Source organism: Somniosus microcephalus, chromosome 9, assembly GCF_052327205.1.
Source record: "Somniosus microcephalus isolate GS21.2 chromosome 9, FLI_Smic_1.0, whole genome shotgun sequence".
Classification (NCBI taxonomy): Eukaryota; Metazoa; Chordata; class Chondrichthyes; order Squaliformes; family Somniosidae; genus Somniosus; species Somniosus microcephalus.
In genome coordinates, this window is record NC_140995.1 from 64,554,724 (window position 1) to 64,577,103 (window position 22,380).

Sequence of the window (22,380 nt, forward strand, 5' to 3'; positions counted from 1 at the left end):
AGGTAGATAAGGTGGTCAAGAAGGCATACGGAATGCCTGCCTTTATTAGCCGTGGCATAGAATACAAGAGCAGGGGGGTTATGCTTCAACTGTATAAAACACTAGTTAGGCCTCAGCTAGAGTACTGCGTGCAGTTCTGGTCACCACATTATAGGAAAGATGTGATTGCACTGGAGAGGGTACAGAGGAGATTTACAAGGATGTTGCCGGGAGTAGAGAATCCTAACTGAGGAAAGACTGTATAGGCTGGGTCTGTTTTCCTTGGAACAGAGGAGGCTGAGGGGAGACCTTATTGAGGTGTATAAAATTATGAGGGGCATAGATAAAGTGGATAGAAAGGACCTATTTCCCTTAGCTGAGGGGTCAAAAACCAGGGGGCACAGATTTTAAGTAATTGGGGGAAGGTTTAGAGGTGATTTGAGGGGAAATTTCTTCACCCAGAGGGTCGTGGGGGTCTGGAACTCACTGCCTGAAAGGGTGGTAGAGGCAGGAACCCTAACCACATTTAAAAAGTACTTTGATGTGCACTTGGGCTGCTCTAACCTGCAGGGCTACGGACCAAGAGCTGGGAAGTGGGATTAGGCTGGATAGCTCTTTGTTGGCCGGCGTGGACACGATGGGCCGAAATGGCCTCCTTCCGTGCTGTAACTTTCTATGATTCTAAATTCTATGGGGAGGGCATTGGAGGGTGATATCTCCTTTGAAAAGGTTAAATATTAAAAAATTACAGGAGGTAAAACTTTATAAAACCGACAATGATTCAGTTCTTGTGAATTATTCTCTCTGGCTCGGCCCGCCTCCTTAGAGGCCCACAGCGCGCGCTCTTTCCAACGAGCGCTCCCCGCCGATCGAACTGATTCCTCTCCATGGTGCCGTGACCCGGTGCCAACCTCCCGACATGTGATCAGAGTGCCTGCAGGGCCCTTCAAATGCTAAAAGCTATGTGCTGCTGTTATAGAACATGCCAGAGTGACAGTGTGGTGGTGAGTCGCGCTTCCAGCAGATGCACGGGTGCTCGCACCCTCGCTCACCTTGGCCAGCCTGCTGACGGCTTTAAAAATTGTCCAGCACTAAGTGGCTAACAGTGGCCATCTGTTGCTGCGAAGTCCCAGAATTGGTGTGAGAAGCAGGCACACCCATCTCGCTGGTATCTAAGTAAATACCTGCTTTCTTAAAAGCATTATTAAAACACTCTACCTGCAGCACTTTCATATTGAGTATTTTATATAGTATAATTTAGTTGGAGGGGGGTGCATGATTACTAATTAATTTGAAAAGGGGTCCTTCAACCAAAAAAGTTTGAGAACTACTGGCATAGACTAAACTTGTATTCCATTGAGTATAGAAGATTAAGGAGTAAACTAATTGAGGTGTTTAAGATGATTAAAGGAGTTGATAGGGTAGATAGAGAAAAACTATTTCCTCTGGTGGGGGAGTCAAGAACAAGGGGGCATAACCTTAAAATTAGAGCTAGGCCGTTCAGGGGTGACGCCAGGAACACTTCTTCACGCAGAGGGTAGTGGAAATCTGGAACACACTCTCCCCCCTGCTCTCCCTCCTCCCCCCCCCCCCCCCAAAAAAAGCTGTTGAGGCTGGGGCTCAGTTGAAAATTTCAACACTGAGATCGATAGATTTTTCTTAGACAAGAGTATTAAGGGTTATGGAACCAAAACAGGTAGATTGAGTTAAGATACAGATCAGCCATGATCTAACTGAATGGCAGAACAAGCTCGAGGGGCAGAATGGCCTCTTCCTGTTCCTATGTTTATCATTTACACTGGACGCATAGTGGAAATTGAATCTTTCCAACGGAACTTCTGTATGTCTTGTGTATAAGTTTTGTTTATTGGCCACTTTTCATGGCTTGGCTAAGTTCATGAGTTGAGAATTGGTGTTTTATTTAATATATATATAAAACAGTGCTGATCTTCACAGCTGTTTAACTCATTCAAGCAGGAACAGCATGTAATGGAAGCGAGATGATGTTTCCAGACAGCCCTTTTGTTCAAGGGTATGTTTATATTACTACGGACTGTACAATAGCATTGAATTCTAGGATAAATCTACTGGTTTAAAGTGGTAGCTTGCTTTTTTACATTTGCAGAAAAGCCAGCTGTTGGGATAAAGAACAAGAAGGTATTGCTGAAAACTTTCTCCGTGAGATGATTTAACATTTTTGATTATTCTTTCCTCAAGGGTAAATGTGCTTGATAGTGAATGTGGTGGTTACTACAGTGGTATCTCTCACTGTAATCTGGTTACATACAGTTCAAGCTCGTCTCTCTGCCAACAAGGGACGTTTTCTCCAAATCTGGGCTTCCTGTTATTAAAACCATTTCCTCCGTTCTGAAAATGGTCGTAAATTCTTTTACTACTGAAAAAATCAGTAGTTATCATCAAGCTTGTGACTGTGTGCTACTGCACTTGTAGGCTTAGAGATTTCTGATTAACTGTAGTTAGTAAGTAAGATGGTTATGTCTCCTAGTTAGTAAGATGGTTAAATAAAAACAAAAAACGCTGGAAATACTCAGCAGGTCAGGCAGCATCTGTAGAGAGAAACAGCGTTGACGTCGATGACCCTTCATTGAACTTCGTACGATGGTTATGTCTCCTAGTTGGTGAGCTGATTATGTCTACAGTTACCGTTATAGAATAGCACAGCACAGAAGGCGGCCATTCAGCCCATCGAGTCTGCACCAGCTCTTTCGAAGAGCAATCCCGTTCGTCCCACTCTTTCCACTTATCCCAGCAATTTTTTCTTCAAGTATTTATCCAATTCCCTTTTGAAGGCTACTATTGAATCTGCTTCCACCACCTTATCAGGCAGTGCATACATCTTTCAGTCTACACTATCAACAAGCCAACAACACCATGGATGAATAGAGAGATAATGGTCAAATTGAAACTAAAGAAAAAGCATACACTAAGCACATAGACAATAAAGACGAGGATGACAAAAGGGAATACAAAGAGGTAAGGAAAGAAGTAAAAAAAAAAAAAAATTAGGAAAGCAAAGTGGAACCACAAAATTAAATTATCAAGGAATATAAAAAGAAATAGTAAAGTATTCTATAGACACAAAAATCACAATAGGAACAGGTTAGGGATAGGGCCACTAAGGGGTACACACGATAAACTCGCAGGTAATGATAGCGAAATGGCAGAAATATTGAATAGTCAGGATGTCTAACAAGGTGGGCATGACATTAGGAGAGATCAAAAAAGATAGACATTTAAGATAGAAAGGAGGGAGATAATTGATAAACTAATCAAACTTAGAGGATAAAACCCCAGGTCCAGATCGATTGCATCCGCGCATTTTAAAAGAAGTTAGGAAAGAGATGGGAGAGGCACTATTACATATATATATAAAAATTCATTAGAAAAGGGAAAAGTGCCAGAGGACTGATGGATAGCTAATGTGATAACTATATTTAAAAAGGGAGATAGAACAAATCCAGGGAACTATAGACCAGTTAGCTTAACGTCAGTGGTAGGAAAGATAATGGAATCCTTACTCAAAGATATAATTGAAAAAATCTAGAAACTGAATACATAATAGAGTAGTCAGCATGGATTTCAAAAGGCAAGGTCATACTTGACCAACCTTATTGAATTCTTTGAAGAAGTAATGGAAAGAGTAGACAAGGGTAATGGCATAGATGTAATATATTTGGATTTTCAAAAGGTATTCAATAAGGTACCGCATAGTAGACTCATAACTAAGGTCAGAGCATGTGGATTCAGGGAACAGGTAGCAGAATGGATAACAAGCTGGCTACAAAACAGAAAATGGAGAGTAGGGGTTAAGGGTAGCTACTCAGACTCACCAAAGATGGGAAGTGGTGTTCCACAGGGATCGGTGCTGGGACCACTGTTATTAACAATTTGCATTAAAGATTTGGACTTGGGAATCGGAAGTAACAATTTCCAAATTGGGGGTGAAGTTAATAGAGGAAGAATGCGACAAAATACAGGAAGCCATTAATGAACTTCCAGAATGGGTGTTTAATTGGCAAATGAATGTCAATATCGATAAGTGTGAGGTGGTGCATTTTGGTAGGAAGAATAGGAGGTCACATACTGCTTGGACAATGAGAGTCTAAATAATTTAGAGGAGCAAAGGGATCTAGAGGCACAAATCCTGCGCCACTACTTTGTGATTTGTGGAATGCCCTACCAGAAGCTGTGGTAGAAGCAAGCTGCGTAATGGCTTTTGTAAAAAAAAAAAAGTTGATAAACATTTGGAAAGAAAAAATTGGAGAATGGGGAAAGGGCAAGGGACAAAGTGAACAGCACTTGGAGTCGGCACAGGTGCGATGGGCTGAATGGACTCCTTCTGTGCTTTAAAATTCTATGGTTCTAAAAATTTTAATGGGGTACGAGGAGGAAATAAATGTTAGATTTGGGATGTGGTTGGGACTATTAAGCCAGGCATCCGTTGACTAGTTTTACTCTTTTTAAAAAAATAAAAAAAAATGACTGTGCTTTATGGGCCAATCCACTTGGAAACAAGTAGATTATTAATAATACACCAATTAGTTATCACAAGTTTGTCTAATTTACTTTCACAGAGACAGTAATTCTGGAGAACGAGGAGTTTGGATCTTCCAACTTGGGAGTTCTTTGAACCACACCATCGTGCCCGCCAGTGTAAGCGCGATCCATGCTGATGACTCTGTTCCGAATACTTTTAGTACTGCTACAACCGTTGACCACCAAAGGAACTCCTATTTGGATGTAACCGAGAATGGGTCAGACCCAGAATATGATCATCCTGAAGAAGATGAAGAGGTTGGGAGCCCAGAGGAAACTGTGGTCTACAGGGTAGCTTCACAGCAGAATGTGGAAGACTCGCCTCAGGAAGAGCCTCGCTATGTGGAGCAGGTTCCAGTTCTCTCGCGTATCGAAGTGAAGCCAGTCCAGTTCCAACATCCACAGTTTCCCCAACGCAGAGTTGAACTGTTGGACACAGAGTTGGATGTGACTGGAAATGGTATGATGACTTATTGACAAGAGTCCCACTCCGTGCTTAATTTTTTATAATTTTATAAGAAATTTTCGAGGTCTAGTGTTAGATTATTATAATCCACAAGTGCTGTAATTAGCTGTTAAGCGAGTTCAAGACGTCCGCCATTATTAGTGCGTTTCAGAAAAAAACCAGCAACTCATGGCGAGGAAGAGATACACTGTGAGTTGCGAATCGAAGCAAATTGCTGGACGATTTGCCGTTAGCCTCGCAAAAAATGAAAAAATAATCTCGCTGCAGCCATTCAGGGCTGGTAATTCATGTCATAATGACCTTGTTAATTAAATGTTTGTGGTCCTGAGAGGAAACGCAACCTCTCTGGCACAGAAAGGTAACAATGAAACTCAAGTCACACTCTGCAGTTGTAAATTGTTCCTAGAGGGTTTTTAAATTTTAAGTTTAAAGTTTTACCAAAAAAGTCTTAGTTTTCCTTTGTCTTTTTCTCTCTCTCTATATCCAATCTTTCCTCTCTAATTCTCTATCTGTACTTGATTTGACTCTAATTCACTCAATTTCCTTCTCCGTTAACCTTTTTTCTTTCTCAGTCCTTTAATCTCATTGGTTAAGGAGATAGACTGTTGGTCCTGTCATTCAGGAGGTCCCAGTTGCCTTCGACGTGCCGTTATCAGCTCGCACTCCCAGCAAGTTACAGTGCAAAAAATAATGCAATCTGCAGGGTGAGGGGAAAAAATCCAATTCACAGTGAGATGCCTTGCTCCAGCAAATTCTGGGTCTTTATTTTAAAATCTGACCAGTGAACCAGGTATTTCACTAAGGCCAGCAATGCGTGCGTGTATTGAACTTCATCATTTTCACCAGATGCAAAGCCGAATATGAAAATGGCCCACAATGTGATTTTAAAAAACCTGAATGTACATTTAATTTCTTGTTTTTCCTTAAATCCTGCTTTCCACCCTCCTATTTCTAAACTATAAATTGATTTTCTTTCTGGGATGTGGAACCTCCATTCTGTAATTATTTTTTCTTTTTCAACTGATTTTCTTCTCTTCCCTGGAAGACTCCTTGCTATCCCACCAGGGGATTGCACACTCTAGAACCTCACTCAAGTGACCATTTATAGTGAGTTTAAAAAAACATTATTCTCGGGATGTGGTCGCCGCTGACAAGGCCGACATTTATTGCCCATTTCTAGTTGCACTTGAGAAGGTGGTGGTGAGCTGCCTTATTAAACCGCTGCAGTCTGTGTGGTGAAGGTACTCCCACAGTGCTGTTAGGGAGGGAGTTCCTGGATTTTGACCCAGCGACGATGAGGGAACGGCAATATATTTCCAAGTCGGGATGGTATGTGACTTGGAGGGGAACTTGGAAGTGGTGGTGTTCCCATGCGCCTGCTGCCCTTGTCCTTCTAGGTGGTAGAAGTCACGGGTTTGGGAGATGCTGTCGAAGAAGCCTTGGCAAGTTGCTGCAGTGCATCGTGTAGATGGTACACACTGCAGCCGCGGTACGCTGGTGGTGGAGGGAGTGAATGTGGTGGATGGGGTACCAATCAAGCTTTGTCCTGGACAGCACAGCAAGCTCCCACAAACAGCAATGTGATAACAACCAGATAATCTGTTTTTTTGTTAGGTTGGTTGAGGGATAAATATTGGCCAGGACACCGGGGATAGCTCCCCTGCTGGTCTTCAAAATAGTGCCACGGGATCTTTTATGTCCACCTGAGAAAGCACAGGGTTTAACGTCTCATCCGAAATACGGCACCTCCGACAGTACAGCACTCCCTCGGTACTGCCCTGCAGTGTCAGCCTAGCTTTATGTGCTCAAGTCCCTGGAGTGGGACTTGAACCCACAACCTTCTGACTCAGAGGCGAGTGTGCTACCCACTGAGCCACAGCTGACACCAGGTATGCAGTTAGTAACCTCATCACTGCTATAGTTGAGACCGGCTAACTCAGTGGAAACCGGTGACAGAAGGTCGATTCTTCTGGTCTGGCTCAGCTACTCCCTGCCTTAACCATCTGGAGCCCTTGAGAAGCTGCTGCTGAAATATGTTCTTTTCTCTTAAGTAAACATTAAGCATAATGATGTGCTAGATAAATGAACAGTTGTTCCAAGTTTTTGTTCTGTAATTTGCTGCAGTAATCTCAGATTTATCCTTTAGGTTGACTGTTACCTTACCTTAAAATATGCTAAATCTGCCTTGTTTCTACACTGCTGAAATTCCACTCTGCCTGAAGTTTTCTGAGTGCAGTCTCTGGTATATAAGACAAGGGTTGGCTGAGGGCCACTGTTAAATACATGGCTTTAATTTTGCGTCAGAACCTTTCCATGCCCTGTATCAGGGTAGTTGCTGATGCTTCAGTTTTTAACACTTTCATCCTTGTTTTCAAATCCCTCCATGGCCTCGCCCCTCCCTATCTCTGTAACCTCCGCCAGCCCTACAACCCTCCGAGACCTCGGCACTCCTCCAATTCTGGCCTCTGTCGCATCCCCAATTTCCATCACCCCCACCTTTGGCGGCAGTGCCTTCAGCTGCCGAGGCCCAAAGCTCTGGAATTCCCTCCCTAAACCTCTTCAGCTCTCTACCTCTCTCTCCTCGTTTAAGGTGCCCCTTAAAACCTACCTCTCGCCTGTCCTAATATCTCTATGTATCTCGGTGTCCAATTTTGTTTGGTCATGTTCCTGTGAAGCACCTTGCGATGTTTTACTATGTTAAAGGCACTATATAAATGCATGTTGTTGTTCCAAGTGAGTGTCCAGTACTCGACTCTCCCCAGAGTTGTCAGCCCATCGGAAGCTGTATGCTATAGGCAGGGCTAAGCGATCCCACAATCAATGGATCAGATCAAAGCTCTGCAGTCCTGCCACATCCAGTTGTGAATGGTGGTGGACCATTAAACAACTAACGGGAGGAGGAGGCTCCATGAATATCCCCATCCTCAATGATGGTGGAGCCCAGCATGTGAGTGCAAAAGACAAAGCTAAGGCGTTTGCAGCCATCTTCAGCCAGAAGAGCCAAGTGGATGATCCATATCGGCCTCCTCCTAAGGTTCCCACCATTACAGAAACCAGTCTTCAGCCAATTCGATTCAGTCCACGTGATATCAAGAAAAGGCTCGGCACACTGGATACAGCAAAGGCTATGGGCCCTGACAACATCCCGGCTATTGTGCTGAAGACTTGTGCCCCAAAACAAGCCGTGCCTCTAGCCAAGCTGTTCCAGTACAGCTACAACACTGGCATCTATCCGACAATGTGGAAAACTGCCCAGGTATGTCCTGTCCACAAAAAGCAGGACAAATCCAACCGGGCCAATTACCGCCCCATCATTCTACTCTCAATCATCAGCAAAGTGATGGAAGGTGTCATCAACAGTGCTATCGAGCGGCAGTTACTCACCAATAAACTGCTCACTGATGCCCAGTTTGAGTTCTGCCAAGACCACTCTGCTCCAGACCTCATTACAGCCTTGGTCCAAACATGGACAAAGGAGCTGAATTCCAGAGGTGAGAGTGACTGCCCTTGACATCAAGGCAGCATTTGACCGAGTGTGGCATCAAGGAGCCCTAGTAAAACTGAAGTCAATGGGAATCAGGGGCAAAATGTTCCACTGGCTGGAGTCATACCTAGCACAACGGAAGATGGTTGTGGTGGTTGAAGGTCAATCGTCACAGCCCCAGGACTTCGTGCAGGAGTTCCTCAGGGCAGTGTCCTAGGCCCCAACCATCTTCAATGACCTTCCCTCCAACATAAGGTCAGAAATGGGGATGTTCACTGATGACTGCACAGTGTTCAGCGTCATTCACAACTCCTCAGATAATGAAGCACTCCATGCCCGCATGCAACAAGACCTGGACGACGTTCAGGCTTGGGCAGGTAACATTCGTGCCACAGAAGTGCCAGGCAATGACTATTTCCAACAAGCGAGAGTCTAACCACCTCCCCATGACATTCAATGGCATTACCATCGCTGAATCCCCTACTATCCACATCCTGGGGATCACCATTAACCAGAAACTTAACTGGACCAGCCACATAAATACTGTGGCAACAAGAGCAGGTCAGAGGCTAGGTATTCTGTGGCGAGTGTCTTGCCTCCTGACTCCCCAAAGCCTTTCCACCATCTACAAGGCACAAGTAAGGAGTGTGATGGAATACTCTCCACTTGCTTGGATGAGTGCAGCTCCAACAGCACTCAAAAAGCTCGACACCATCCAGGACAAAGCAGCCCACTTGATTGGCACCCCATCCACCACCTTAAACATTCACTCCCTGCACCACTGGCGTACCATGGCTGCAGTGTGTACCATCTACAAGATGCACTGCAGCAACTCACCCAAGGCTTCTTCGGCAGCACCTCCCAAACCCGCGACCTCTTCCACCTAGAAGGCCAAGGGCAGCAGGCGCTTGGGAACACCACCATCTCCAAGTTCCCTTCCAAGTCACACCATCCTGACTTGGAAGTATATCGCCGAGCCTTCATCGTCGCTGGGTCAAAATTGTGGAACTTCCTCCCTAACAGCACTGTGGGAGTACCTTCACCACACGGACTGCAGTGGTTCAAGAAGGTGGTTCACCACCTTCTCGAGGGCAATTAGGGATGGACAAAAAATGCTGGCTTTGCCAGCGACGCCCAGATCCCATAAGTGAATACATTAAAAAAAAAAAAAAAAAAATCTGATACTTTAGAATGAATTGATAAAAGATTTCCATTTTAATAAAAGGTTTGCCCTCGCTATTCCACAGTGTGGAGTGTGCCAGTGATGTGGCTCCAGGTGGACCCCTCTCAATCCGGCTGGATTTACTTGTTGTAAGAATCCACTCTGAATCCTGCATTTGGTATAACAGATTTCTCCAAGCACGGCTCCTCCTATCTGGAATACTGCCGACAGTTTGTCAACGCTTGACCCATCGCTTAAAACGGGGTCAGCTCCACTGAGTGTTCTCATTGGGACTGGTTGGGGCCAATCCAAGGCAAGGGACTGGTTCTGCAGTCCTTTTCCTGGGATAGTATTGGAACCAGTCACTCTTTCCCCAGCTGTATCCTGCCTCATTCTGCCCTCTGTATATGATAGCTTATTGACACAGCTGTATCTGTACATCTTTTCTCCTCAGTTCACCATTTGTTGTACAGTAATACTCTTGTTACTGAGTCTTTTATTGGCTGCATTTACGTGTATTAATTTCTCTCTTGTAGAGTAACATTGTAAGTAAGTGAAAGAAACAAAGACCCATTCTCTTTAACCCCTGCACCCAACCCCTGCTGGATGAATAATGTTGCCCAAATGCAACCAAACTCTTGCAAAAGTTGAAAATCTGTGCTTTGTTCTGCAAGTTTGACCATGGTTTTTTTTCTCCTACCAGTTTTCTCGTACAATACGGAGAGGCAGTTGAAGTGCGCCAACAGTCATCACATCTGCTCGATTCACGGCCAATGCAGGGACTATGTGGCAGGCTTCTGCTGTCATTGCAGTCCCGGTTATTATGGCAATGGCAAGCAGTGCGTCGCAGAAGGTAAGACTTTTGTTTTTAAGTTTTCACTCCAAGTCCAGAAAGCTTAATCATGTGAAAGTAAAAATTGTAGCAACGGTGACTCGCATGACTTGAACACTTATTACCTACACAGAGACGTCTCCGAGCCCTTTATAGGGTGGTGGGTTAGCGAGTGGACACCAGGCAGGCCAAGAACACAGTCAAAGGTAGAAGGCTTCTCCCTGATTAATATAACCATGAACAACTGGAAAAAGATGCCCTAGTTTAATGATGGAAGTGTTCTTTTATTAAATAAGTTCACATTTTCAGTGATCTGGAATTTAAACTTTGAGAAAATCTGTAAATCTACCTATTCCCCTGCTAAAGTCTACAGTAATGTGATGCTACTTGGTACCTCCCACTAGTTGTTTGGGCTATTTACACACTCTATAAGGACAGGGACCATGACACTGTTTGATTTGTGAATGGGAGGGAGTTTGGCCCATTGGGATTTTTCGCTCCCGAGAGCTGGGGCCTGTTCCACGGGTGAGCTCCAGCACTTATCGGAGTGCTCATTCTTCATGTGCGAGTCTAAGACAGTGACTATCGCAGGCTTTTTGACCACAATGGAATATAGGAGTAGGAGTTGGCCATTCAGCCCCTTCAAGCCTGTTCTGCGGCTGGTCTGTACCACAATGCCATTTACCCCCCTTTGCTCCATATTCCCTGGTACCCTTTTTCAAAAATCTATCATTGTCCTGAAAGAGCTCCAGTTGTCCTCCAACATCCACAGCCTTTTGGGGACGAGAATGAACATCGCATTTGAGTCTAATCTTATCCTCATTTGATGTCCACCACACGCTTTCCAGCAGGGATCGCGAGGGGTGAGATTTCCAACCCTACCCACCCTGCCCCAGGGCACTGAACCAGTCGTTTCTCTGACAGAGTTCAGATGAGTGAGCACAGAACGGTGATTGAAACTGGGAGATTATCGCCAGAGGAGAAGGACTTTTCTCTACTGTATGTAATGAAGATAACCCAAAGTTTGTAAAAGTAGGAATGTCTGCGTTGTGATACTTTTATCTGAAAGAAACTTGGTAATTTGTAAAAGTAAAGTTTGACCACAGAACACTAGGAAATGTGTCCCATGAGCAGTAGTTTGGCGAGGTGACATTTGACCTTTGTACGGTTACAGTGTGTGCATCGTTAGTGCCATGGTGTCTAAATTAGGTTAACTTTCACCAGTGCATGAGTTGTTGTCCTTTACAGTGACCTTCTGAAAATGATTCAAGCATCAAAACTTTTTTTAGAAGCTTCTTTTTATAAATTCTTCAGTCAAACAAATTCAAGCCAGAAGTGAGTTTAAAAAATCCTATAACTTTTTTTTTCCAGGGTCCCCACAGCGTGTGAATGGGAAAGTGAATGGAAAGGTATTTGTAGGAACCAGCCCGGACCCTGTCCAGTTTGAGAACATCGACCTTCATTCGTATGTGGTGGTAAATGATGGACGGTCGTACACGGCTATAAGCAGAATCCCGGCAGCACTGGGCTGGTCTCTATTGCCACTGTCCTCTGTCGGAAGTATTATTGGTTGGATGTTTGCTCTGGAGCAGCCTGGCTATGAAAATGGATTCAGTATTGTTGGTAAGTAGTCTCGCCACCCCAAACTATTGGGTTATGTTCATGTGAGATGGATTGACACTGGTTTTAATTGCTCCACCATTGGCAGCCATGCTTCAGCTGCCTAGGACCTAAGCTCTGGAATTCCTTCCCTAAACCTCGCCGCCTCTCCACCTCTCATGTTGTGGTGGAGAAGGTGTATTTGAGGTCTTCCTTACCCTATGACTGGGAAGAAGAGTTGGAAGCAATGAGGAAGAGGAAACATTGCTTGAGGTGGTCAAATCAGTTCTGGTGGTGATCGACAAGGCCGGTTGCATATCAAGCGTACTCCGCTTAAGGCCAGGAAGTTTGAATGCTCTACAAGGAGCGATGGCGGACAGTGAGGGTACACGAACGATCTGGTGGAGATATGAGCATCTAAAGCAGAGATGCAGCAACTGTTTAACAGATGGCTGACGATGTTGATGGATGGAGGGTTGGAGGAGGGGATTTGGGATTTCGATTAAGTGCTGGTGAGGGAGCTGAGGATCGTGTATTTTCTAGGAGAGGATAAGGGTAGGCAGGTTGAGGTGTTGGCAGGGGATGTGAATGGTGAGGGAGATGAAGTAATCTTGTTGCTTATCTAAATGTCGGCGATGGTGAGGTTTAAGTTGATGGTAAATTGAGGGAACCTCATTGTAAAATTTGAAACAAACCTGTTTCGCTAGGTCGACAGACTACTCTGATCAAAAGTTGGACATTAGTTTATGTTGTAGATTTTCCCAGAAAAGTTACCAAATTTTGGTGCAGACGTCAAACCACTTGATGTTTCTCTTTAAAGTCATGAAACCAAGAGTGCTAGAATGGTGCCAGAACTGTCGTCCCACTTGAGGAAAGCAGCTCCTCTGAGTAGAAGAGTTGGATAGCCAGATGGAAAAATATATTTGCAAACTGTAGCTGACGGATCCATTTTTTAGCCTCATTGTATCCCCATTAAACTTGAGGCATCAACAGGAAGGGAAGGGCTAAAGAAAATATAACAATCACTGTCCTACTGTTCCATTCCCTAGAGCACACCTTGTCAGGATTTTATTCTTCCCTAGGCCAATTTTTGGATTGTCCATCTGAAATATTTTGATGTTTAGCACCACAGTGAGATAACGAGATTCCCATTGTACAACTTCCACTATAATCTCTCTCCCTGCTCCATCTTGGCTGTTGGAAGCTCTTTTTACAGTACTGCCCAACACTGGTGCAGTTTTGTCAGGGAGGGAACTAAACCGTTCTCTCTCTCTCTCTCTTGTTCATAGCCTTAGGAACACGAGAAGGTTCCGGACATAGGAACAAGAGTAGGCCATTCAGCCCCTCATGCCTGTTCCACCATTCAAAGAGATCATGACTTATCTGTATCCAACTCCATATACCTTGGTTCCATAACCCTTAATACCCTTGCCTAACAAAAATCTATCAATCCCAGTTTTGAAATTTGACCCCAGCCTCAACAGCTTTTTGGGGAGAGAGTTCCAGATTTCCATTACCCTTTGTGTGAAGAAGTGCTTCCTGACATCACCCCTGAATGGCCTAGCTCTTGAGCCTCTTGCAGGGGAGTTATCCCTGGTGTCCTAGCCAATACTTATCCCTCAATCATCATCACTAAAACAGATTATCTGGTCATTATCACATTGCTGTTTGTGGGAGCTTGCTGTGCAAATTGGCTGCCGTGTTTCCTACATTACAACAGACTACACTTCAAAAAAAAAAAAAAAAAAAAGTACTTCATTGGCTGTAAAGCGCTTTGGGACGTCCTGTGGTCATGAAAGGCTCTATATAAATGTAAGTCTTTCTTTAATTTTATTATGCCCCTTGTTCTGGACCCCCTCACCAGAGGAAATAGTTTCTCTCTCTCTCTCTCTCTCTCCCCTATCAATTCCTTTAATCATCTTGAGCAACAAATGCCTTCAAAAATTGAATTGTGTGCTGGGTGTGTCGAGCTAAACTTGATTCCTGTACATTGTGTCTCTTGCAAAGAATTACATAGAGTTTACAGCACAGAAACAGGCAATTCCATGCTGGTGTTTACGCTCCACATGATCCTCCTCCCACTCCTCTTCATCTCACCCTATCAGCATATCCTTCTGTTCCTTTCTCCCTCATGTACTTATCTAGCTTCCCCTTAAACGCATCTATGCTCAATACTCCGAGTAGAGAAGTTTTCCTGAATTCCCTATTGGATTTATTAGTGACTATCTTATATTTATGGCCCCTAGTTTTGGTCTCCCCCACAAGTGGAAACATCTACCCTTCGTTTCTTGGGGAGACCAATTGCCTGGAAACTTTCTCGTATGCACTCCTTCATCTTCAGAGTGTCAAAGATGGTAGTTATGCTAATCCGATCTTTTCCAAAGCACCGGTAAATAAGATTGCGTTTACCATTGTACTAACACATTCATGTCTTCCGGCCCCTTGAATAAGATCTATGAAGATGACTGCAGCCATCCATTCCAGTGCTTGGCAGAGTACTCTAACCTTTGATACGTTTATCCTATCTTTTTAAGTTGCATGTTACTTAAAATCTTTATCAGAAGGTATCTGCGAATTATTTTTGTTGATGAGAACTGCACTATGTTCCGCCCTCTTAAACACTGAGCTGAGAGCAATCTGAAGAGGTGAAATAGTTTGCTCTGTCAGGTTACAGGAAATGCCCCTTTATTACAGTAGGGATTCCAAATATTCAGAGTTTGGTCTTGTAATTAAATTTGTGAAATCCTTGTGGAAATCTTGTTGGCAGAGCCAAAATGTAACATTTGCAAAAATTATAGGTCATTGTTAGTTACTATAACCATTTGGGAACTTTTAACATTTGCCTTCATCCATATGGTTACAACATTAACTGAGTTCAGAACTTTCTGGGGAGCTTGCAGAATAGTGGTGTTCTGTCATGGTAAGTCTGCAATCTGTGTGTTATGTTTCTGCACCCATCACCCCTGTGCTCGCTGACCTACATTGGCTCCCGGTTCAGCATCGCCTCAAATTTAAAATTCTCATCCTTGTTTTCAAATCCCTCCATGGCCTCGCCCCTCCCTATCTCACTAATCTCCTCCAGCCCTACAACTGGTGGCATAGTGGTTAGCACTGTTGCCTCACAGCGCCAGGGACCCGGGTTCGAATCCGGCCTCGGGTGACTGTCTGTGTGGAGTTTGCACATTCTCCCTGTGTTTGCGTGGGTTTTCTCCGGGTGCTCCGGTTTCCTCCCACGGTCCAAACATGTGCGGGTTAGGTTGATTGGCTATGATAAATTGACCCTTAGTGTTAGGGGGATTAAATACGCGGGGATAGGGTGGGATATGTGTTGGTGTAGGGGTTACAGGAATTGGGTGGGATATGTGTCGGTGCAGGCTCGATGGGCCGAAATGGCCTCTGTCTGCACTGTGGGGTTTCTGTGATTCTGTGAACCCTCCGAGATCTCTGCACTCCCCCAATTCTGGTCTCTTGTGCATCCCCGATTTCCTTCGCCCCTCCATTAGCAGCCGTGCCTTCAGCTGCCAAGGCCTTAAGCTCTGGAATTCCCACCCTAAATCTCTCTGCCTCTCTCTCCTCTAAGATGCTCCTTAAGACCTACCTCTTTAACCAAGCTTGTGGTCACCTGTCCTAATATCTCCTTTTGTGGCTCGCTGTCAAATCTTTGATTATGCTCCTGTGAAGTGTCTTGGAAGGCTTTACTACATTAAAGGTGCTATATCAATGCAAGTTGTTGATGTAATTTCTGTGTCGTTCCATGTAGTGAAACTGTGCGTGTGGGGATTGGTTGTGACTGTTCTATTTTGGGCCAGGTGGTGAATTCACTCGTCGAGCGGAGGTGACCTTTTCACCTGGTAACGAGAAACTTACCATCAACCAGCACTTCAGCGGGATTGATGAGCATAACCACCTCACCATCGCCACCACCCTGGAAGGGAGAGTCCCTGAAATTCCGCAAGAGTCAACCGTGCATATAGAGCCGTACAGCGAGCTGTACCACTACTCGAGCTCGGGTAAGCAGGTGGAGGAGCATTCCTCATCATTTTTGGTTTGGGTGTGTTTACTGAACGATGCTGATGAACATGGATCAGATTAATGCCAAGTTAAGAGCGATTGGAAGTCAGTTAGCAGGTGGAAGGGAAAAGAAAACCCAACATTTCGGGTAGCAACTCTATCAGCTCCAGATCTACAGAAGGGTCACCTTTGAAATATGAACCTATCCTTTTTTTTGCATGTGCTGACTGACCTGTGTATTTCCAGTATTTTCTGCTTTTATTACCAATGCAGTGAGGAGGGAACATTAAATGGTGAATTCAAAGGGTTTAGAATAAGAGATGTGTCAAACTCATGGTGTGCCTAATCTGACATTCCGGTACTTGGCAAGGCCCACATTCAGCAGAAGATATTTGGGCAGGCCGGGTGTAAAAATGGATGTTTTGCCCGGGTTTTGGGCTTAAATTTCTGGGACACCTGTTCTGTGTTGGCTGGAGGCCGCTGGAGAATTGGTCAGGAAAATGTTCCTTTTATTTTCTGCGGAGCCGGGAGGAGTAGGAGCGCTGCCCCCAGGCCACCTGGCACCACTGTGGGTCCCTACTCTGCCCTTCTGGGGAATTCTCCTCCGATACCCACATCCCAGGACTTGCCAGCGAGACCCAAATTTGACTTCCCCACATTGGGTGAGCTGGAGGGGCTGACAGCTGCCGGCAGCTTGCCTCCATTATTAAAACAAGGGCCGATACCCATTTTGGATAACTCTGGATTCTGGTGTTGCCAACCCTCCAGGATTGTCCTGGAGTCTCCAGGAATTAAAGATTCATTTCCAGGACACTATTGTGAGCAAAACCCGGAAGAAAAATCATAGGGGCGTTTTAAAAAAATTGTGTTTTTTTTTTTTTCATTTTGTTTAAACATTTATAAGTTATAAAAATCTTGGAGATGGGATAAAAGCTTCTTTGGCTGACAGTCAAGCATTATCCAATCGGGTAATTAAGACAAAAAGAAAATACTGCAGATGCTGGAAATCTGAAATAAAAACAGAAAATGCTGGAGATACTCAGCAGGTCAGGCAGCAATAGGTCAGGTAATTAAGATCCTGTTTGCTTTCCAATGGGCGTGGGAAGGTGGTGCGCGGCAAGGATAAACGTCATAGCAGCATCGCTTACATGGATATCAACTTAAGGAGAAACTTGCAGGGCTCTGGGGAAAGAGCAGGGGGTGGGACTAATTGGATAACTCTTTCAAAGAGCCGGCACAGGCGTGATGGGCTGAATGGCCTCCTTCTGTGCTGTATGAGCATTAGCAAACATTGATTGCTGCTTTTTAAACGATGGTGCTAGTTCAGAAAATGAATCTTCCTGTAAATTTCCTGTGCACCTGTCTTCGAATGTTGTGATCTTTCCCCACAGCTCCTTGAAGTGCTTCCTGACATCACCCCTGAGCGGTCTAACTCTAATTTTAAGGTTGTGCCCCTTTTGTTCTGGACTCACCCACCACAGGAAATCGTTTCCCTCAAATCCTTTAATCATCTTTAATGCACCTTCTTTGCGATTGTAGATACTGTGGTGCTTTGTGTTATGTGCCTCTGATGAGACCCACCTTTGCTGCAGGGCACGATGATAGTTGACCTCTTGGGGAGGAGGGGTGGAATGAATTGAGGTTTCTTTTCTTCCCCGTCCAAAAAACACACAGCGTTCAGTGGATTTCTGGCGTTCCATGACCCATTGGTATGTTAAAACTGCCCAGAGCACCATGCGTAACTTTTAAATTGCTCCCAGCTTTTTCCTAATGTAACTGTTTAGGTTTTTTAATATAAAATCTTGAGGAAATTACATAGGATATATGGCACAGAAACAGGCCATTCGGCCCAACCAGTCCATGTCAGCATTTATGCTCCACTCAAGCCTCCTCTCGTGTTTCCTTATCTAACTCTATCAGCATAACCCTCTATTCCCTTTTCCCTCATATGCTTATCTAGCCTCCCCTTAAATGCATCTATACTATTCGTTTCAACTACTCCCTGTGGTAGCAAGTTCCACATTCTCACCACTCTCTGGGGATTTCTTGGTTACTATCTTATGTTGATGGCCTCTAGTTTTACTCTGCCCCACAAATGGAAATGTGTCCACTCTATCAAAACCTTTCATGATTTTAAAGACCACTATTAGGTCACCCCTCAGCCTTCTCTTCAAGAGAAAAGAGACCCAGCCTGTTCATCCTTTCCTGATAGGTATACCTCATATTTCTTGTAAATCCTCTCTGCACCCTCTTCAGTGCCTCTATTTCCTTTTTATAACATGGCGATCAGAAATTCAAATAGTTTCCCAAGTGAGCGGACTACCTGTGAGGGCGACAGTCGGCAAGCGAGACAACGAGGGAGTGATGTCAAAATTCAAAGGTGTCACTGGCACAAGGGAGCTGAGAGGTGAGTATTTGTGGTAAGTTTTTTTTGTTCTATTTTGAGTATATTTCTGCTAAGTAGATCATAGCCTATCTAATAGAGGGAAGTGCTGATTGGTGGTTAGCTGTTGAGTGTTTCTTAAGTTTTACGTTTATTTCTGCTAAATTACCTCCATAGTCTGGTAAATAGAGGCATGGCAGGGCAGCTCAGTCCTGTGATTTGCGCATCCTGTGCCATGTGGGAAATCCTGGACGCTTCTTGCGGCCTGGACGACCACGTGTGCAGGAAGTGTCGCCAACTGCAGCAACTCGAGCTCCGGGTTTTGGAGCTTGAGCGGCAGCTGGAGTCACCCAGTGCATCCGCGAGGCTGAGAAATACTTGGAAAGCACGTTTCTAGAAGTGGTCACCCCGCAGTCTCAGAATGTGCAGGCAGTGAAGGAATGGGTGACCACCAGACAGAGGAGGACCAGGCAGGTAGGGCAGAAATCCCCAGAGTGCATCTCGCTCACTATACCGGTTCACAGTTCTGGAAACTGGTGGGGGTGATGGTTCCTCTGGGAAGAGCAGCCAGAGCCAAGGCCACATCACTGGTGGCTCAGCTGCACGGGGGGGGGGGGGGGGGGGGAGGAAGAAGAGTGGAAAAGCAATAGTGACAGGGGATTCATTGGTTAGGGGAACAGATAGGCGTTTCTGTGGACTCAGACGTGACTCCCGGATGGTATGTTGCCTCCCTGGTGCCAGGGTCAAATATGTCATTGAGCGGCTGCAGGACACTCTGAGGGGGGAAGGGTGAACAGCCAGAGGTCGTTGTCCATATCGGTACCAACAACATAGGCAGAAAGAGGGATGAAGTCCTGCAGGCAGACTATAAGGAGCTAGGAAAGAGATTAAAAAGCATGACCTCAAAGGTAGTAATCTCCGGATTTCTCCCAGTGCCAAGTGCTAGTGAGTACAAGAATAGGAGGATAGACCAGATGAATGTGTGACTGGAGAGTTGGTGCAGGAGGTAGTGCTTTAGATTCCTGAGGCATTGGGACCATTTCTGGGGAAGGTGGGACTTGTACAAGCCGGACGGGTTACACCTCAACAGAGCTGGGACCAATATTCTCTCGGGGAGGTTTGCTAGTGCTGTTGGAAAGGGTTTAAACTAGCTTGGCATGGGGATGGGCACCAGCATATGGGAGTAGAAAAGGAATAAGGTGCATAAAAGAGTGAGTGTGTTGGATAGTACTAAAGGCGGAAGTAGTACCATATTAGATAGGAGCAGACTATGAAAAATTCAAAAATGGGATTAGAATGCATGTACGTAAACTCACAAAGTGTGGTGAATAAGGTTGATGAGCTACAAGCGCAATTAGCCTTGTGGCAATAATGGAAATGTGACTTAAAAATGGTGAGGACTGGGCACTTAATATTCAAGGGTACAAAGTGTTCAGAAAAGATAAGGGAGGTGGGGTGGCAGTGCCGATTTAGGGAGACATTGTAGTGTTGGAAAGGGAGGATGTTCTTGAGGGGACAAGGACAGAATCCATTTGGTTAGAGTTGAGGAGCAAAAAGGATATGATCACACTATTGGGGATATTCTACAGGCCTCCAAATAGTGAGAGAGAGGTAGAGGAGCAAATCTGCAGGAAAATCGCAGAAATATGCAAGAACTATAGAGTGTTGATATTGGGGGACTTTAATTACCCAAATATCAATTGGGATAATGCTAGGGTAAAGGGAAAGGAGGCGGAGGAATTTCTGAAATGTGTCAGGAGAATTTGCTTGACCAATATGTTCTTGGCCCAACTAGGAAGGAGCCATTATGATAGCAAAATACTGCAGATGGAAAAAGGAAGACATGTTGGAAGCACTGGTGTGGAAGGTGCCTCCTGTAAGGACTCTATTCCATTCTCCCAGTTTCTCCGTCTCTGCCGCATCTGCTCCGACGATGCCACCTTCCACACCAGTGCTTCCGACATGTCTTCCTTTTTCCTCAACCGAGGATTCCCCTCTACCGTGGTTGACTGGGCCCTCGACCGTGTCCGTTCTATCTCCTGCACGTCTGCCCTCACCCCTGCCCCTCCCTCCCAGAACCACGATAGGGTTCCCCTTGTCCTCGCCTTTCACCCCACCAGCCTCCACATTCAACGGATCATCTTCCGCCACCTCCAAAGTGATCCCACCACCAAACGCATCTTCCCCTCCCCTCCCCTTTCAGCATTCCGTAGGGACCGCTCCCTCAGAGACACCCTAGTCCACTCCTCTATCACCCCCAGCACACCTTCCCCTTCGCCTGGCACCTTCCCGTGCAAGCGCAGGAGATGTAACACCTGCCCTTATACCTCCCTCCTTCCCACTGTCCAGGGCCCCAAACACCCCTTCCAGGTGAAACAGTGATTTACTTCTACTTCTTGCAATCTAGTATAGTGTATTCGCTGCTCACGATGTGGTCTTCCTCTACATTGGGGAGACCCAAATGCAGATTGGGTGACCGCTTTGCGGAGCACCCATTCAGTCCGTAAGGGTGACCCCGAGCTTCCGGTCGTCTGTCATTTTAATTCACCGCCCCATTCCCACTCGGACCTCACCGTCCTCGGCCTCTTGCATTGTTCCACGGAAGCTCACCGTAAACTCGAGGAACAGCACCTCATCTTCCAATTAGGCACTTTACAGCCTTCCGGACTCCACATCGAGTTCAACAATTTCAGATCATAACCTCGGCCCCTATTACATTTTATTTTTATTTTTTATCCACACGTTTGTCTTGGCCTTCCCCCCCCCCCCCCCCCCCCTTTCTTTTCTCTCTCCTATATGGCAGCTGTCTCCCATTCTGCCAGCGCATTTCACACCTAATCTAGAGCCGTCTTTTGTCTCCACTAGTCCTATCACCATCTCGTCTCATTTTGAATACCTCTTAATGTCTTCTCTTTTGTTCTCTCCCAGCCTGGCCTCTTAAGCTATTTCACTTCCTGTGCTTCTTTAGTCTTGACAAAGGGTTTTCACCCGAAACGTTGACTCTATTTTCTCTCCACGGATGTTGCCTGGCCTGCTGAGTTTTTCCAGCATTTTCTGTTGTTATTTAGGAAGGAGCCATTGCTGGATCTGGTGCTGGGGAATGAGGTGGGCCAGGTCGACCAAGTGTCTGTGGGAGAACACTTGGTACAAGTGATCATATCATAAGATTTAGATTAGCATTGGAGAGGAGCAAGGAACAATCTAGAGTGGAACTTCTAAACTGGAATAGGGCTAACTTCAATGGGATGCGAAAGGATCTAACCAGGGTAAAATGGAACCAAAGACTGACAGGAAAAACTGTAACAGAACAATGGGTAATCTTTAAGGAGGAGATGATCCAAGTACAGGTTAAGTACATACATTTCAATAAGAGGGAAGGGTAAGGGAGCCAAAGCAAGGGCTCCTTGGATGACGAGGGAGATAGAGAAGATGATGAAACAAAAAAAAGAGGGTGTATGATGTATGTCAGGTGAATTCTTCAAGGGAGAACCAGACCAAATACAATAAGTTGAGAGGGGAAGTGTAGATGAAAATAAGATTGGTAAAGAGAGAATATGAGCGTAGAATGGCGGTTAACATAAAAGGGAACCCAAAAGTCTTCTACCAGCATGTAAACAGTAAGCAGGTAGTAAGAGGAAGGGTGGGGCCTATTGGAGACAAAGAAGGTGATATATGCTTAGAGGCGCAGGGCAAGGCTAGAATACTCAACGAGTACTTTGTATCGGTGTTTACTAAGAAGGTGGATGCTGACAAAATATTGGTAGAAGTGGAAAAGGTAGAAGCAATGGAAGGGGTGAAAATTGATGGACAGGATGTACTAGAAATGCTGGGTATGCTTAGAGTGGTTAAGTCGCCTGGTCCAGATGGTTTGCATCCCAGATTGCTAAGGGAATTGGGGGAGGAGATA

The 22,380-nt window shown here is 45.1% G+C and overlaps 1 protein-coding gene across 1 annotated transcript in view; it reads left to right on the forward strand.

Annotated features, from left to right (window-relative positions):
- Positions 1 to 22,380, forward strand: part of nid1a (nidogen 1a) — a 133,274-nt gene that overhangs the window by 15,143 nt on the left and 95,751 nt on the right. Inside the window, exons 4-7 of the mRNA XM_085996690.1 lie at positions 4,575 to 4,996; positions 10,352 to 10,501; positions 11,852 to 12,103; positions 15,889 to 16,089. Coding sequence (XP_085852816.1) covers positions 4,575 to 4,996; positions 10,352 to 10,501; positions 11,852 to 12,103; positions 15,889 to 16,089 — 1,025 coding nt within the window. The remainder of the gene's footprint in view (positions 1 to 4,574; positions 4,997 to 10,351; positions 10,502 to 11,851; positions 12,104 to 15,888; positions 16,090 to 22,380) is intronic.